Below are 19,343 nucleotides of genomic sequence, written 5' to 3'. Positions count from 1 at the left end.
ACAATGTCCTGGTGCATGATGTTGCTTCATCATGAGGCTGCACAAAATGTCATCAATGTTACCAGGAACTGCTGAAAATTAATCCTTTTAGTGTGTGTAATACTTCACTCTTTGATCTAGATGGTTTGTGTTGTTGCTCAAAATCCAGAAATATAACAAGTGTGTTTCTTTAAATATCAAATATCTTTTATTCAGATCTTGTAGAAAACAACCAATGTTATGCTTGCAACAAGGAGATGAAGATATTTTACCAGCTCAGTTTTCCAGTTCAAATTCACTGCTTATGCTGCCAATATCAGAGTTGCACAGCGACTAATCATGAGATCTGTTGCTTCCTCTCTTTCCTTCACCTAAACAAGAATACTTTTTCATTTTCCAAAGCTTGTGGTGATGAAGGAGCAAATTAAATTAAGTTATTAAATATTATCCGGCCTTGAACATATTAGCTTTTATATCCTGCAGTTGTAATCTGCTGATTTGCATTTGGAATGGTATTGTGATCGATCATGTACAGTTCAAGACAAATAAATAACCTTTGTTCTCATCAGTCTGGAAAGACGAGTTAAAGACAGATTAAATTACGACTACTGCTTTGAAAATGCTTGTTTATAATTTTGTTCTTATTGCTGTTACAGTGTTGTGACTTCATGATAGGATGAAGTGGTATAGTCATTTGCTTTCCATGACATAAAAGATGAATATTAAATTTTTAGTGGTTTTGACTTCACTAATTGTTATCTTTGCTCTATTTGCACATAACGCTGCGATAAATAACCGCTTCAAAGATTAAATAATAATTTAATCTCCAACAAGAGCCTTCCTGGAGATTGTGGCTTTGACTTGGTGTTGCTCCACACAACGGATGAAATGTGGGTACATTTACAGAAGAAGTTTAGAAAGATTAGAGATCAAAACCACTGAATACATTTACAAGACACTCAAGAAAGATGTTGACTATAGAAATCTGCTGTATCTTGAAAGCATTTTCAAGATACAGCAATAGAGAGCGTTCACTCTCTATTGTAAATGAAATTCATTCTGTTCATCCACATGAATGCTGAACGCGCACTTGTCTCTTAGACGTAGGATTTTTTAAAGACTAACAAGAGTAATGCATGAAAGCTGTTAATCTCTACTAGTTGATATTAAAGCATTTGTTTGCTATTTTCTTTCATGTATATCACCTTACACGGGGTTAGTGTTGTAAATGTCTGTGGCTTTGATATGAATCATTACATTCTGATTTCCTCTCTGTCCCTTCCTCTCTACCGCCTTAGGTCCAGTGTTTGGTTTCTGAGTGGGCGTGGTCTAAAGATGACGTCATCCTCCACACCTTGCCACTCCACCACGTTCACGGCATCGTTAACAAGCTGCTGTGCCCCCTGTGGGTGGGAGCCACCTGCGTCATGCTTCCTGAATTCCAGCCTCAGAAGGTCTGAACCTCTCTGTGCGCTCTTTAAGTTACACTTTACCTCTGTGAGCTGTTATACAATTCTGCATTTAAGCATTCTCAAATGTTTTCATATCGGGTCTTTTTCTGTCACTCTTTGTTTTTCACTCTTCATTTTTCAGTCTCCCTGTTTTCATTTTTCCCCCCACTTGTCCTTGTTTCATCTCTTCTCCCTCTTCCCCTTTATAAGGATCTCCTCTTTTTCCCTCTCCTCCTGCTCTCCTCCTGACTGTCAAACTAAGCGGTCGGTGCTCAGTGATGAATTGCCCTGTGTGGCTTTGTATGTGACCAATGCCGACTCACGGCAGGGGCTTAAGCAGCAGATCAATCGATGAGATGACATTGAAGGATGATAGTGCTTATTTGGCCCTGAAAGAGGGGTGAGGTATGTGTGTGTGCGTAGGAGTTGGTTTAAAATAGGTTACTTGCATCTTTTCTGATAAATACAAGTGTAATTCTTTATTGAAATAGCCAAAAAAGAAAGGGTTTGGCACATAGAAACACTGTTGCCGATATCATTTATTTCTCCCGACCAAAACTAGTCCTGCATGTCTAGTTTTGTTTTTCTTCAAACAAAAAAAAAAGATTGATTTTGATTGCTTTATTCAACAGACTCGTGGTCCACAAAAAAAAGACTTTTATTCCCTCCTGACGTTCCAGTGCTTTGATAATGAGAACAATAGTCTTTGTATGGTGTGAGCTCTTTGAAGGCTAACCTGAGCAGCAGAGTGATCTATTATATTTAGTCCATTTTAACTTAGAAATAAAAATTATATTTGAAAAAAAAATCCCACTGTGTGCTATTTGGTAATTAAATAAAACAAATGTACTGTCACAGAACAGACTGAGGATAACAGCACCTTTTATAATATTCACAGCAGGTGCTGAGATGTAAGAAATTCCAGAAGACGCAGAGATAAGGAGTCGGTGCAATGCATTCCTAAAAGCAACGACTTTTTACAAAGTAGCCTTGATGAATGATTGATGAGCACTCAGCCTGGAAACCCTGAGCTACTCCTTCTGCAGTTCAACTCAAGTTTATATGTCTGAATCTATATTCTCTATACCGTCCCTCAGAGCTGGACTGGAGGTCTGATCACAGCGCCCAATGCAGTTTCAGTGTGCATTAAGGTTAAAGAGAGCAGCATTCATTTTGTGCAAGGCAGCAAAATATTTGACATATTATGCCGCTTGGAGAGTACATTTTCAAATATCCAATTAAAAGTAATTTCTTTGCTGTCCTTTATGGTCGTGTTTAAATACATTATAAAGTGTTTTGTTGCAAAAAAATTAAACTACAATTGATAAATTGCGGTGAGTGTCAAGTTTTAATGTTTTAGTTCAGATATTCATCTTTTCCAATCTTACTAACCATGACTGAGAGTTTCAATGTGTTGATGCTCATGGCTTTGGTTGATCACAAACCCATAAAAAAAAAGTTTGAATCCAAATATAGAAGTTTCTCTAGATGTAGACATTAAGCTTTTACTGGCCAACGCCGCTTTCCAATTTTTGTTCAAGGTATGACCTATTCAAGTTTGGACAATTTGAAATTTTCCACATTCAACTGTTCTGGGTTTCAGATCAAACATTGATTTTAGGAGAAGCAAATGTCAAGCAGGTTCCTTAATTCCCAGAGAATATAAATAGATTATGGAATTTTTACTAACCCCAAAAAATATATGAAGGGCTTTTTTATGGATAAAAAAATGAATGTTTTGAGTTTCTCTGTACAAAGGGAGAGATTAAATAAGTATTCTTCCTGTCAGTCTCAGGTTAACAATAATAATGTAAACAAGCTTTTATTTCAGATTTCCTTTGTCAAAAAAGGGCTAAACTTAGATTTGAAATGTGGCAAATGTAGAAAAAAGTTTTTGCTCCTTTAATCCTTCACTTGGTGGTGATGGGAGGCTTTTGGTTTTGCTCTTGTCAACATTGTTGCTGTTGGGTGGTGTCTGGGCTTGGAGCCTTTGGGGTGTCCAGCGCCTGTGTGGAGCTGCGGTGGCTTTGTGAGGGGAATTTTGGCAGCTGCTTGTGAGGCTTTTATGGTGTCATTCTACAGCAAAAGCCATAATGCTCCACTTGTGAAGGTAAATTTGCTGCTGTTCTCCTGGATACTCATTCAACAATCCTGACTGCTGCACTGCCAGACAGTGACGGTCTTTATTAAAAGGGATACCATAAAGCCGATCTTGAAAGTTCCACAAATACTTTTTGAAACTTTGCATCTTCAGACCAGTTGAGAAAATTAGAAAGACTGATCATTTCTAAAGTGCTTAACTGATTGTAAAATTTTTGTGAAATCTAAAGTAGCAAGTATAAAACATTATTCCAAACTGTGGCAGCTTGTCCTAGAACAGGTCAAGTTTTGCTGAACTGATATCCCACGTTCAAAGCTGAGCTTTCAACAAGGCAATGTTGTTCAGGATGCAGGCTGCAGCTTTGGGTTTTCAGTAGATCTCGTCCCCTAGGTGGAGACCAGCTCCTTGATAGACATAAATTACTTTCCCTTCCACTCTGGAGTGAACTTGGTGGAAGCGCTTCAGTGCATTTGACAGACACCACCCAGAGTGGTCTGAGCCCACTCAGTTAATAATTCTTCTCTTTGTATGAGAACAGTTTTAGTCTTGATGCTCTCCAGCTTTTAGATCAGCTTCTGGTGATGTTATCAACTTATCTTATTCTTCATGTGTTTGTTATAGTTGTTTATGAGAGGTAAAAAAAAAAACAAACTCAGGTGAGGTTTCATGAATAATAGACTAGGTGAGTCAATGATGAGGTTATTTGAAGGAAAAAGTGGAAGCACATTACAGAATATCTGGTGTCACTGAAAGTGGAAGTGATGATAGGAGAGTCTGCATTTTTCTCTGTGTGAGTACATATCCAGGTATGTATATGGGAGAGACTGCAGGGGCAGCGGAGCAAGAAATTACAAAATGTAGAGAGAAGGTAACTGAATGTTAGATAGCAAGAGAAAAAAAAATATGAGGGAAGGATGTGGGGTCAGGGAAGGATGTGGGGAATGAAGATGAAGCACTTGGGAAATTAAAGCAGAATGAACACAGAAGAAGTGAAGATATGTAAAGTGAAATGAGAGGGGAGTGAAGGAGCAGCATTTTTCTCCTGAAGGAGAGAAACTTCAGAGAAGCTGTTCTTCATCTTGTCCTTCCATCTCCTGCGCTGATGGATCCTCACAGAAGTTCAGGGTATACTTGGAAAAAGTGATTTTTTTGTCATATTCAAAAGGCATTTCAAAATGTGTATGTCCTCCAATAAAGTTATAAAGGGAGTTTTTTGGACAGCTATAAAATGACTGCCATGAGTGATGAAGATGAATTGATAGTCAAACCTTTAGTGGGTGTATTTTAAATGTTAAAGTGATGCTTCGCAGTTAATTATGTGGTTCAGCATTTTTACACCTAAGTTTAAATCATGTCGCCATTCAGCCATCAAGGCTCACATGCAAAAGAAATTGTGATATTTGTGTGTAAAAACATATCAATACTTGTTTCTGGTACAAGTCCTGTTCTCTGATGCTTAAATATCACAATGAAGCTACCCTGATTAGATAATATAGGGATTGGTATGACACAGAGTTAGAGTTAATTAAATTAAACTATGTTGATTTATTCGTAAATTATTCTAACATCATTATGAATTCAATAAGTGGTCCAACAAAATTCCCAAAGTAAATAAGCTTCTTTTCAGCCAACAAATGCCTCATAAAAAGCCTCTATTAAGTGGTTATTTTTGAGGTGTCTATTCTTTAACATCTAAATTATTGGTTTTTAGTGTGCATTATGACAGATTTTCTTTTTATGTTAAAATGCAGACATTCTTAACTTCACCCATTTGTCAAAAGTGGCGGTACAGCAGGTCTTTGTTTTGGTCGTTGTTGCTGCTCTGCCCTTCAGCAGTTGGCGTTTTCCCTCCTCCTGACCTTTACAAAGCTTGACTTTTTTTGTCTTTTTCTGACATTGTGTTGACAGGTTTAATATGAGGCTGCCGTGGACTTTACTCTGCCATTTACATCAAATGAAAGGGGAAAAAAATGTCATTTTTTTTCTGCAGCACTAATGGAATAAATCTGGATGTTATAATTTAGTTTTCATTGCCCCTTTGTTGCAGTCGCTGCTTCTCTCTTAACCTTTCCTTATCATTTTCCTTTTCTCCCTTTTCAGCAATGTATTCTCCTTATCTCTGCCTGACTCGTTCTCTCCCTGTGTCCCCAGGTGTGGGAGATGCTCCTGAGCTTCAAGGCTCCAGTGGTTAATGTGTTCATGGCCGTGCCAACTATTTACTCAAAGCTCATCCAGTACTATGATCAGCACTTCACACAGCCTCATGTCAAGGATTTTGTCAAAGCAGTTTGCAAGGAGAGAATCAGGTACTTATCTTGGGATTGTCTAAATCTGATTATTATCCAAAAAAGTTGGAAGGTTGTAGAAAATATAAAGCTGCTTTCACACAATTTCTTATCTTTTTACGTTGGTTAATATAAAATTATTGTTATCTTGGTCCAAATTTGAAGGAATTGAGAACAATTAATGAAAGATCCAGTCTTGTCATGTCTAATGATGCCTCCTCTTTATATATACAATTCATCTGTGTCAGAATTAGCTACAAACTAAATACTGTGCTTCTCCATGAAGACAAAATCGTTTATGTTTTTCTGTGGTCTCGCCATGTTTTTTTCTTTTTTCTGGCTAATTGATCGTAAGCCTATCAGTGACTGAAAGGTCAATGTCCCATCCACAGAGTCTGAGTGCCCTCAAGTGGTCAATTAGTTATTTTGTAGTTAATCAGAAAAAGGTTGGACTGCCGCTGGTATATCAGCCACTCCAAGCATTGAGCAAGTGGAGATGACTGAATCTTCACTGGTGCAGACTGGGTGTCTGCATAGCATAGCATAGCATAGGAATAAATAAATTACTGGTTTGTTGTTGAAATATTTGTTTCCCCCATTGTATGTCCAGTTAACTTACAAAAGTGTAATTGAAGTTTTTGTGATCTGTATTTCTCTGTATTATATTCCGTTTGCAGTTTGTTTTTTCACATTTGTAAAAATGTATTTTAGGAAAACATCAAAAATAAGTCCGTCCTATTTTTACTTGAATTTAAGATTCAAGATATTTTCATTCATTTATGTTTTATTCACCATTTTTACACTCTTCCACTGTTTTTGCCTTAGTATTTGTGAATGCTACTTGGTTAGAGTCAGTTGTGTTTTTTTTTTAATCTATTATAAATTAATGTGGTTCAACATCCATTGTAGAAAAAATTATCTTAGTGTACTTTGTAAATCTTTTTTGGGAGACAATCATGTCTTTCTAACTGTGTCATATAAATATATATAAATATAAACAGAAATATGCAATATTGTGAAGTTTGTTGTTTAAGAGAATAATTTGTAGACTATTAAAGACTATTAAAATAATACAGTAGCCTACCAGACTAATAAAACCATTGAAGTCGTCTTCTTCAGTATCAGAGCTCAACAGACTCACACACACTTCCTTAGGCTCTCTTTTGTTGTCGCTCTCAATGTCATTTTCATCTCGGGGCAACTTCGCCCATTAGCTTGTCCTCTCCTCTTCATCATGCAGTAGTCCAGTCTTGCCAAACCTGTTGGTAAAGGGCTGTTTATTAGCCGTATCACAGTATTCAAAGCATGTGAAAAAAGTAACGGCTTATTGTCAAGATATTACAGTAGTATGCCCAGCATTGAGTCAAAGTTTGTCTTTTTTTTTTTATTTCTTAGATACTTGAGCTGATTTAGTTTTGGTTGATTTACTGCACAGTAAGGGTGACATTTTGTCATTAATTGGTGCTTCCAATTAATTTAAGGGTTGTAAAGTTCCTTAAACTGTTTCAATGAGCCTTCATCAAAACAGCTGCTGCAGGCACATTGACAGACACTGGGATTAAAGGGGAAACGATTACTAGTATACTGTTACTCTTAACGCTGTATAGTACACGCTATTAGCTTCTGTAGTAAGACTTAGGCTCTTTTTATTAAATCCGTAGTGCATCCATTGGTTATTATTACCGTTTGGTTCTTTTTTTTTTTAGTGGTTATGTTGTTTCTACTGATTTCATTTTATTGTATTGCCTTTCTGCTGACAGTATTTTATTCCCTGTCCTGCTGTAATTTATATGTCTTTCCCCCTGAGAAATCGATAGCTTTATTTGGAGGTTTCTGTTTTTTCCCTCTATCAGATTGATGGTTTCAGGCTCAGCTGCTCTGCCTCTGCCCACCCTGCAGCGCTGGGAGGAGATCACAGGACACATGCTGCTGGAACGCTACGGCATGACCGAGATCGGCATGGCACTGTCCAATCCTCTGAAGGGCCCAAGGATCGCAGGTACATAGGCTTGGTTGCGTCCACACGCTCTTGTAATTAAATTTTTTAGACAAGCAAAGTTCCTCGAATACTTGCGTTTGTAGTTTTGTAAATTCATTCATAAAAAATTAAAAGTATAGAGGATTGTTTTTGTCTTCTTCTTTACTGTTGAACAAATTGTCTTCAGAACATTTAAAAGGTTCTAGAAATAAAAGTGAGGAATTAGTCAAAAAAAAAGGCTTATAGAGAAGCAGATTTACCATAATGTGAAGTAGTCCATCACATAGTTTAACCTTTGAATGGATGGGCTCACATATTGAGGAATCTTTAACTCAACATTCATTTTCATGGAAATGATTGATCATTAAATGAAATTATTTAAAACCTGATTAAGTTTTACTTCCAAATAAGTAGGATTTTTTCATTCATGTCTGCCTGTGACAGAACAAAATGTATACATGTGTCCTACTTAAATCCCATATGTGCACATAATATCCGAGAAAAGTTTTCAATATGGAATATTTCCAAAATTCCAGTAAATGTTCAGCCTCTTTTCAACCTCAGAGGAAAGTGTCATCACAATAAAGTGCTATATAAATGTATAACTTCAACTGTTTCTGTAGAGGTAAAAGTGTTGAATGAGTGATGATTTGTTATATAACCACTACTGTTGTCATTCAGCTGCTGCACTCTCAAAAACCATCTGTATTTCAGCTATTCAGGAATCAATTCTTTAGCTCTAACAACATTAATCCTAAGGAGAAAATGCGATCGGTGTTTCCTAATAAAACAGACTATCAGTTGTATGTTGTGTTTGCATGCAGAAGTGGGTTCACATCATGCCACTCCGTTTTATGTCATTAAATTTTTAAGACTCCTTCCTCGAGCATTTCTACTTTGTGTGTTTTGTTTATCACAAGCAGTTTTCTCTGTTGTCATGTCAGGTAAAAACCCCTCAATCCCAACCTCACCTCCCTCACTCTCACAAACAAAAGCTAGGTCTAAAAATGAGGTCAGACTCGTGTTGATTGCTCTCTTCCCCTGCCTTCGCCTGTCATCCTCTCTTCTTCTCCTTCCTCACCATCTCCATCCCCAGTCAACAACTATTGTACAGGTAAAGCTAATTAGCTTGCAAGTGGATTGGGTAATCCTCTGTCTGCTCTCTTGTTGTGGTTTTGTTTTGTTTATTTGTTGTTTGGCAAAAACTGAGCAGACTGTTTGATTCCTCTCAGGTGATTATTAGGAATGTCTTTAAGAAGTCTGCGGTTGTATTGATGTTTCCGCGGCCTCGGTTGCGTGTGCGTGTGTGTGGGGGGGTGTGTTAGTGTGCGTGCAGGAATGAGCTTGTGCCTGTTTCAGTCGGTGTGTTCCTGTCTCATCTTTAAGTAGGTTAAAACAGATCAATAGCAACCACAGGAACCACTCTTCCAAGAGGAGTGAGCCGAAGCCGTCCTCTCCCTCATCCTAACACCTGCTTTATTTTCTTTTTTATGCACACAACCAACCATGTGAAACATAACAAAAACGCACTTTATTCACAGAAATTTCTAAATTAATTTCCACATATTTAAATCATCAGACTGGCCTAAATTTGCTGCATATTTGTGCCGTTTTAAAGCCTGCTAACAATAGTATTGGTTTCTAGGTCATGTTTCCCTTGTCGAGATGTAAGCATGCAGGATTATTTCATACTCGTTCGATCCATCTTCTGTATTATCTAACTCTGCTGCCCTTTTCTTATTTTTTACATTTTTTTGCTCTAATTTTGGTTTTCTATCCTTTTTTTGGTCCTCTAGACTCCACAACATATTTTCACATCAAACTCCTGTTCATTAGCATGGTAACGGATGGTGGCTGAATAACATGATAGCTAATATAAAGATAACAAGAAGCAGAAGTAGATGAAGAGATGTGGTTCTACGTAGCAGTATTTGTGAGGATGGAAATTTTTCTTCAGCACAACTAACCTCTGGAAGAAGTTAGAAAAAATATTTCTTCAATCTTCCCATTAACCTTTCCTTTAAACATGACTATCACTATCAGATTGTAGATCAATTTAGTTATTTTCGATAGTTATGTTGTAACCATTTGTGTAGTGAGTGTGTTCATTGGTTTTCAATATTGGTTTTGCTTTAATATTATCGTCTAAGAGACCATGATGGGAAGTTCTTCAATGACTCATTATCTCCTAGTGTTTGTAGAATAGCAGTGAAGTAAAAAGCTAAAGCAAAACTCTCTGCCAGACATAAATCAATGGCAAGATTTTTATTTTCAGAAAAGCTTCTTTTTTCCTGTGGTTTTATTTATATTTTGCCTGATATCTAAAAGAAACTTAATCTTGTTAAAGTAAAAAAAGGGGGCAGAAGAGGACTAAAAAAGACATTCAAGTAAAATGTAAGGCTGTTCAGATGATAACAGATCCAGTTGTTGAGAGTGAAGAGGTTATACATTTATTTAGCTTTTTTTTTAAGTATCCTTTAATTTTTTTTTGCAGTGAAAGGGTATTTGGGTCCCTTTAATTGCAAGGCACCCTTGCAGTTTGATCTTTTTAATTTCAATGTTTTATTTATTATTCTCTAAAAGTATAATTTGACTAGTGGATAGCATTTGCCACCAATGAACAACTTAAGCTGTTAAAGTGTAGAAACATTTGTTAGGAGACAGTGAAGCTATTGCACAAAACAGCTTGTTTTGTTACACATCTTTCCAGTTGCTGAAACGGTGATGCAACTGTGCCAATCTCTACTTTATTCTGTCAGACCATCTGACCTCCTATTTTCTTATTTTTAGACATTGCAGCACAGCTACGTGAAATACAGAAACTGTGGTTTGTGTTTATGTGTACTTCACAAAGATCGATAAACAAACATCCACATCTAACAATAGACTAAACAAGAATAAAAAATAAGCACATTAATATGTGTGAATTTGTATGTTTCTGATATAAGGGATTAAGCACCATCCTGAAAAATATTGGCTCTATGTCCTTTGTTGACAGTCTGACCTCCAATATGTATAATAATTCTTAAACCAACTTACATTTTAGGACTTAATTAGCTTAAGTTCAGTTTTTCCCGAGCTTTAAGCGCTGTTTGGACTAAGACTTTGTCAGATTCAGTTCGCCTGACCTCATGACTCGGACTTGTTAATGACCCTGGTAATCCATTGGAAGTGGTCTGGTTACTTTTGTGCTCTGTTGGTTCTCATATTGATCCATTCAACTCCAGTCCCTCATTCAGGACCTGAATTGATTAGATCAATATGAAGTGAGAAACTCATTCTGTAATCAGGACCTGAGCTGCTCTTCATTTGGAGAGCCGTTGTCTCTGAAATCGTGTCGCAGCCCAAGGCGAGCTCGAACACACTCATCTAAACAAATGGACGGAGAACAGCGCTGAAACCTTTCTGGTTCACTTGTTGTTATAATTACTTAACTTTAAAGGTCACATTTGCAAACACACAAGAATGGAAAATGCAGGTGATGTCAGTAAATCTGGGAACAGATAATATTTCATGCATTTGTACACAGTTTTTACAGCAGGTTATTGTGTTTGTTTACTTGTCAAATCGGAATCGTTTTGCAGTTGTTCTTTGGTGAAAAAGCCTGTCAGGCACTCAGCAGTAGTTAAGACTGAAGGAATAAATTGCACTGTGCAGTCAGATGCTTTTTCAGAAGAAAATAAGTGCAACCCAAGACAAATGTCCCAACTGTTCTATTATTTTAGCTTTTCTTGATGTTGTTAAAGAGGGAAAAAAGCTGCATCAGGCATGGCCCAGAAATTCCCATTACTGTCAAAGTGAGCTGGCTTGTGTTGACTGAGACGAATTGCTTCCAGTTTTACAAGCTCAGCAAACCTTTTAGTGACCAGTTATGCCCAGAGGATGGAGGTTAATGTCATCTTGGAGGAGCAGACTGCCTGCTACTTGAGAAATGCTTAACTGAAGGTTGTCAGTGAACACTCTGTCATTTATTCTCTTTTTTTGTGTTTTTAGAAGAAAAAAAATCATATTCTTTTTTTTTGCATGCTTTTTGTTTCAACGTTGACAGGAGCTGTTGGGCTGCCTCTTCCAGACGTAGAGGTTCGAATTGTCATGAATAACACAACCAACACTGTGATTGCTGAAGGAAATCACAAAGAGACTCAGGTAAATCAATGCGAGTCATTATAATGAAGCAATCCATCCACAGACAAGTTTTAAATTAAAAGTGTTCTAGATGACTTTAAAGGCTTTTCAGGAATCTGTATATGTATAGATTATGTATAGCGCCTCTACATGTGATGTATAGTAGACAGGAGGAAATCGTAATAGCACATCACTCTAACGTTAAAATATTTACATCAAATAAAAATAAGACATGGTTTACATGGAGGCAGGATTTTTTAAAATACTTTTCTTCATGTTAGAAAAAAAAATCATTTAGTGATACTCTGTGTCTAACTTGAAGTTGACTTTAATACTTTTGTGTTGCACATGAAAAATCACTAGGCAAAGCACTGACAACCTCAAAACCAATTTACAAAGCAGCAATAAAACAAAAGAGTACATAACTGTGTTTTAGGGTTGTTTAATTAAAACTCAATCATTGCACTGTAAAAATATTTTTTAATTGAAAGCTTATTAGAAGGTCCTTCAACATTTCAAAGTAGCAAAGGCAAGAAAATGTTTTTTTAGGTTGCATCAACCACTTAAATCATTTTAACAGTTTCTCCTTTTTTTCTAAATAAATATTCTACCAGCTCTTTGGCAGAAGTTGTACTTTTGAGTCCCTCTAAAATATTACAAGATATTACAACATTATTTCTATGTATCAAAGCAAACACCCTTATTTAGACATGACCCTTCTCAGCTTAATGAGCAGTAAAAGTTCCCTCCCTGGGATCACTGCTTATATATATCCTTCTTGGCAGTGTGTTAAGGCTGATGCAGTAAAGAAGCACAGACACCTTCACTTTCTGTAAAACCAGAATTAAAGTTCACATACAGCTCATCTGTTATTCTTTCTCCTTTCTGTGGTGGAGTTATTTAACTCCAAGGTGATATCTGCTCATCTAATGATCTGTTTTCAGCTGCCACTGTTCAAAGCAACATCAGAAAGCTTGCTGGTAACTTGTCTTTTTGAATGCAAGTTGTTATAAAAATACCTGCACTGCTAAAAAGAACCAGTACTCTCTAGCTTGGAAAGGAGGTTAGTCTCACCAGTGTCTGTCAGTTTCTTAATGTTGTATTATATGACAGCCTCAGACAGATTAATAAACTTGTTTAAGCCACTCTCTGGTCCATTCAAACATTTTTTTTCTTCTCTTTTCTCTGTTTTGAATATCTCACAGGTACGTCCAGGTCTTGAGGGTAAAGAGGGCGAGCTGCTGGTGCGAGGTCCGACTGTTTTTAAGGAGTACTGGAACCGACCTCAGGAGACCAGAGAGGCTTTTACTGATGATGGCTGGTTCAAAACGGGTACCAAGCCGTCTTCCCTTTCCTATGCCACACTTCCTTATCATTATGTCCACATGCTTATTCACACACACTCTGGAAAAAGGGGATTTCATACTTCTAACAATTGCAGCTACATGATCTGTGCAGTCGGAGCAATTCACTGCAGGAGGAGAGATGGAGGCGCTTTTAACTCATGTTGCAGGCTGGACTTTCATTTAGACACGTAAAAACCAGGAGAGCAGTTCAGGTGGTAAACACACACATTAGGCTTGTGTGAATGGTGTGTGTGCTCACATTTTAGGGCACTATGAGGGAGTGATAAATGGAGTATGTGTGTTTTTGGCGCTACAGGGCATTTTTCCTCCTAAGTGGCTGTGACTGCTCTGGGTCTTCAGGAACCAAGTAGAGCTCTCTGCCTCAACTTTTTTTCCCCTTCTAGTATGTGTGTGGTAGCATAGAGAGAAGCTGTCATCTGAGGCTTTTCCTCCCTGCAGGCCACCACTTCTGTCTTCGGCCCCAAAAAGGAGCCGTGTTTCACTGTAAAGCCACTTAGAGACATGCTTTAACCTGGCACAGGAAGGATTTGGGGTGCAGAGGTCGAGAAGGGCAGATGCAAGTGGAGTTTTTACAGACGGAGTAATTTTTGAGCTTGGAGATGTGGCTGTCGGGGATTTTCGAAAGAGCCTCGTACAAAGACGGTGGAGGAGGAGTCAGACAGGACGGGACTGGGGTGGCAGTGGGAAGGCAGCGCGAAAGGATGGAGTGATTGAGAGCAGAGCAGGGCCAGGCAGTCGGGAGAGAAGGGCGAAGTGTGTTTAATTGGCTTTGCAGGCTGGAAGGACAGAGATCCAGAGCACAGCACGTTGCTGTCACACTCCATTACAGCCAGCGGCCACATAATGAGAACCACTGCAATCAGCTCCCCACAGACCGGTCCCTCAAGCCACACCGCCACAGACACTGTGTGGACCGCTCTGTAGGAAGGTATCTGACATCTTCCTTAGCCACCCAGCTCCTACAGCCGCATCATGCACACACACATGGTTTTATGAAGTAGGAGGAATGCTTAAACATTCAAGGTTCAAGGAGAATGTTCTTTTTGCCTTTTATGCTTTGATTTGTGAGTTAAAGCGCTCACAAATCTCACATCCTTTCACTTAATTTCAATGTTTAAAAGCGAGTAACTGAGCTTGAGATCCATTTTATGATTAGCATCCAAAAGTGATGCAAGAATTCAGATGTGAAGACGCCACAGACATCACCAGCGTGTCTCGGGCAAAACAGCTTTTGGCTTCATAGCTGTGTGAAGTAAAACGAAGATCACTTTATGTAGAGTCACATTTAATAATCTGCAGCTGTAGAAGCTGTTTTATTGATGGGAACATATCAACACATCTATTACACAGAGAAATGTGTACAGTTGTAAAAAATATATGTTATGCATTTTTTTAGCTTTGAATTCAGATTACTGTTAAAAGAAAATCAAATGCTTGGAAATCAATGGTGTGTTGCAAAAGTATTCATATCCATTGTACCTTTTTAGGATTTTTTCTGAGTCAGCACTTTGCTAAATTATATTTTCCCACTTCCCAGTAAGTTTGTCTGGGTTACCTTCTTCGTGTTTATATATTGGCAGAGAGAAACATTTCAGACAATCTGAACTGTCTTTCTTAGCTTCTTGTCACCCCTCACTACCTCATACCTTTTACCCTTACACCTCTTTCTTACACCTCCTTTCAAACGTGACACTTAGAGACTGCAGCCTGAACTTGAGAATTCACTTGATCTTTTATTACCCTCATATTTGTAAAGTTAGAGAGGATGTCTAACTTTTTCAACATCCTCCATGGTGATCTGTGAATGGATGAGTGCTGATTTGTATGGTTTTAATTTAAAATTAGGGTGGTAATGACTTCTTATAGTGAAATACAATATTTGTTGTCTATTTGAAGGCTATTTCACAAAGTCCTATCCAGGTATCGTCACCATGATGAATGAAACTATGAAGAAGCCCTTGCTACCATTACATATTTTTTGTGACATGATTTTGTCATGTCGTCAGACCAGAAATTATATTGATCTCATGAGAGTTTGATGTATTGATGCACCACTACACTACAAGTATCACTGTGAACACAAAACAATATAATTAACAAACTAATGGCCTTTAAAACAACAATTATAATATATCCCACATGCGCATGGGAAACATTAAACATTGCTATGATTTGAAATGTGATATCAGTGTTGGGAAAGCTGGTTGGTGTTAAACCATTTCTTTAAAATACGTTAAAATTAACTCTAACTGTCCAGTTCTGTTATACTCACTAGGACTGCAACTTAAAACTGAGTTTCTCTGAGCTGGAAGAGCAAAAACGGCTTGAACTCTTTCATTGACGAGGATGTCGGCACTGTGCTGCTAGCACAAAGTAAAAGATAAAGTCTGACAAGAGCATACGGCTGACAAGGTGAATAAAAAGCCGGGGTAAACAAGACGGCAGAGGAACAGTGCGGTCGGAACGTGGGACTTCAGATCAATACGTTCTCAGCTGGTCAGAGGTGTCTTCTTTAGAGTCAGCAGGTGCTGCGTGCATGATTGGCAGCTCTATAGGGAAGCTGTCACCTGGCTGCTCTCCTTCCACTCATCTTCACAAACATCTTTGAGTCTATCGATCTCCCCCTCATTTTTTTTTAACTCTCCTTTTGTGCTCCACTCTGGAGTCTGTCCACTGACCACAGCTTAAAATCAGTCGATTAGAAATGGGGAAAGCTTTTGTTATGTGGTTGGCAACAGCAGAAGTGACTGGGGAAACAAAATTAAAGAGATGCTTTAAGTTTGGCTTTAGCTGGAGCGAACTAATCAAGAGTAGCCGGTAGAAAGTTTTGTGTTTCAGTGATAAATTAAGATGACTGTTTGAGGAAGGGAGTGAGGAAGAAGTTGAGCTTTGGGGGCTGACTATTAGCCAGGCCTTATCTGAGTTCTCATTTAATTAACTAAGAGAGACTCAGGCTCAAGGGCAGAAATGTTAACAAGAGGGTTAATCTTTGTCACTTTACCTCAGTTTCACACTCCTAATTGCTTATTCCAACAGAACCTATTAATCTGAGCCATCTGGATCATGTAAGAGCTAGAATTAGAATATATTTAGGTTTATCTACCTGACTAATGTTATGGGCATGCTGAATGTTGATGCAGAGGTTCATATTTTAGAGACGTTGATGTTTTGAAAAGTGTAAAAGATCACTGATTTTAAGGTTCACTCTATGCAAAAAGACAGAGGTCTGTGCCTAAGTCTGGCAATATGTTTGAAAAACTTAAGTCTTTCATATCAGTCAATGACAATAATTATTGATTATTTTTTTGTTTGAAATATCTAAAATACTGGCAAACTAGCTATGTGACCTTACCTCTTTTTTATCCACAATTTCCTCTTGAGCTCTTGTACTCATTTTCTCATTTCACTCTCCCCTTTTCCTTGCCGTCATTCTTCCCAAAGATGTCATATTTCACCTTGAGTTGCACTGTGTCCTCTAATGTTTGAGCTCCCAATGGGGATTTATTCAACATCCAGCACCCCCCACCACCATCACTGGCAGCATTGTTCAAGCCAGCTCTCCCTATAACGTTTACTGCAAAGATGTCAACACATGGGGATCCATGTTTTATTAAAACCACTTGCAGGTACATCTAGTTAAACATCACCCCACGTCAGCCTCTGAACTTCATTGATTATTGTTGCGAACTGTAGAAGAGACTTTTACTGAGCCTTCATTCTCTCCTGTTTTTAATCTCCTCTCACAGTTATTCATCAGGTCTCAAGCGAAGAGACTGAAAAGTGTCTTGATTAAAAAAGAAAGTTTACAGATTTGTCATCTCAGAGCTCTGGCATCCTAACAGTCTCCTTCTTTCTCCATCTCCCGACTGAGATCAGGTTTGTGTGATTAAGTCCGGAGTAGCTGCATGCAAACTACAGTTAAATAGTTTCCTTGATGAAGACGCAGTTCTGAGACATGCATCAATCCTCAAGTTAAGTCTGTTATCTGCTGCTGGGAAGGCAACCCCGGCAATGGGTATAATCAGAAACATTAACATAAAGCAATTCGAGCTCCTTTAATTTCATTATATTAAACAAATTAGATCACTCATCCGAGTGCAAAGTGCCTTCTTGTATGATATTAATTACTAAAAAAGGAGCTGTGACAAAAGTTAAGGATGATGAATAATGTCAGTGCTGAGATTTCACTGCCTGGCTGTCTGTTATTTATCCTCATTAACTTCTCCATCTCAGCATCAGGCTTTAATGTGGAACATTAATATTCATATATGCAAAGTGTTTATGATCTGAGAAGAAGCATGGCTCACATTTAGACCTCTAACATCTTTGCTCAGATAAGTCCGCTGTTCCTAAAACGACAGAGAGGGCCCAGCTTTTGCTTGCTCACTTATATCTCTAGATGCTGCAGGACTCAGACTCAACATGTCTGTCCATACAAAGATGCCTTATTTTCTCTTGCAGGTCACAAGCTTGCAGCTAATACTGTTGTAATCTTGTGTTGATGCTTTAATGCCATGCATTCAGAGGTAAGGCACAGTATATCAAATTAGATACTGTGTACTATAATGCAGCTTTAGGACAGATTACAGCCTGAATAGTAACGTAAATGTGATTTTTTCTTTGTTTTTCTGTCTTTAATGACTTTGGATTACTATCAAAAAAGATGTTCCACATTGTCATATGTGATTAGAATTTTAATACGAGTTGGACTAAAGCTCTAAGAAACTAAATCTAGAAAAAGTGAAGTGCTCTAACAACATAAAATACTGACGTATTCCTCTAATTTCTCTATTTTAAATCTTTTTTCAGTGAGAAATGAGATTCATTGTGACCGTCGACATGTTTTAATGTACAGAAAGGTAACTGAGGTGTGCACACAAACAATGGACTAGATAAATAGAGGCTACAAGCAGAGCAGTCTGACTAAAAAACACTTGTTTCTGTGTATTTATTTTTTAAAAAGCTGATCTGAAGCTCTTCGGTGGCCAGGGTCCTGTCAGCTCCACAAGTGTTTTGTGAATGTTTAGTTGTGTCTCTCCTGTGTGGACACCTGTAGCAGAATAACGCCAGCAGGCTGAAATGTTTTTGTTATGTTGGCCTTTGTCAGATGTCACCCTCTGCCCTTTACTTCCAGACTTTTTTTGACAAAGAAACTCAAGTTGTCTAGGCTGTTTCTGTGTTTGTGTGTCATTTTAAATGAGTTAGGTGTAAGCATCCACAAAATGCCATTTCCCACTCCAGTTCAAATGTTTTTTGTTTTTTTTTATTTGTTTGCACAGGTTTGAAGGTATAAATTTTTTTCCTTATGAGTCTTGTTAAATCTTTGTTTTCAGTTTTAGAGGCAGCAAACACGTTTTACACAAGTTAAGCTCTTATGAAACTTTATTTTTCAAAATTTTTCAGTGGGAGATTTTTACCGACTGGAATAAAGTTTTGCTTTTTTTACGCTGTTTACACACCCTTACCAGGCTGCCAATTAGCATGGAGGGTTGTTAAAATAACTAGAATTAGTTTTCATTGGAAAATGAAAGAATTACCTCTCATAAATGTAATATACAAAACGTGTTATATTAAAACATTAGATGCAGATTATAACAATGTTGTAAAATTGAGAGAAAGAAATCTGTAAATTAAATAAATCACTCAAATATAAAAGAGATAATCAGACAAAAACTGTCTTCAATCAATAATAAATCACAGAAAGATTTTACCAAAACAATAAGAGAAGTGTTTAAACTTACAAATTCTGAAGACAGATTTAATTTACTATTAAAATGTATATGATGTTTTTAAATCTAAGAAATTTTATTCACAGCTGTCTAATACCTTGTCCTTGGAAAAACAAATCAGATTCTCCTCTTTTATTCTAACTTTTATTCAGTCTTTTTTGTTTGGATTATTTTTCAAGAATGTCAGGCGCGCACTCAATTTAGATTTTTCATAAAATTCAACAGTATGAAGGTCATGTGTTATTGTTAAAAACTCCCCAGCTGTTAATAAAGCTTTTTTTTTTCTTTTAGAAATGTGAGTTACTCTTTTCTTGCAATAAACAAAAAT

The 19,343-nt window shown here is 37.5% G+C and overlaps 1 protein-coding gene across 1 annotated transcript in view; it reads left to right on the top strand.

Annotated features, from left to right (window-relative positions):
• Positions 1 to 19,343, top strand: part of acsf3 (acyl-CoA synthetase family member 3) — a 30,925-nt gene that overhangs the window by 2,850 nt on the left and 8,732 nt on the right. The window contains exons 3-7 of the mRNA XM_032561177.1: positions 1,278 to 1,433; positions 5,683 to 5,837; positions 7,670 to 7,815; positions 11,843 to 11,940; positions 13,125 to 13,251. Coding sequence (XP_032417068.1) covers positions 1,278 to 1,433; positions 5,683 to 5,837; positions 7,670 to 7,815; positions 11,843 to 11,940; positions 13,125 to 13,251 — 682 coding nt within the window. The remainder of the gene's footprint in view (positions 1 to 1,277; positions 1,434 to 5,682; positions 5,838 to 7,669; positions 7,816 to 11,842; positions 11,941 to 13,124; positions 13,252 to 19,343) is intronic.

The sequence above is a fragment of the Xiphophorus hellerii genome, chromosome 4 (assembly GCF_003331165.1).
Source record: "Xiphophorus hellerii strain 12219 chromosome 4, Xiphophorus_hellerii-4.1, whole genome shotgun sequence".
NCBI lineage: Eukaryota > Metazoa > Chordata > Actinopteri > Cyprinodontiformes > Poeciliidae > Xiphophorus > Xiphophorus hellerii.
The sequence above is the reverse complement of the archived record's forward strand: the minus strand, read 5'-3'. Positions and strand labels throughout refer to the sequence as shown.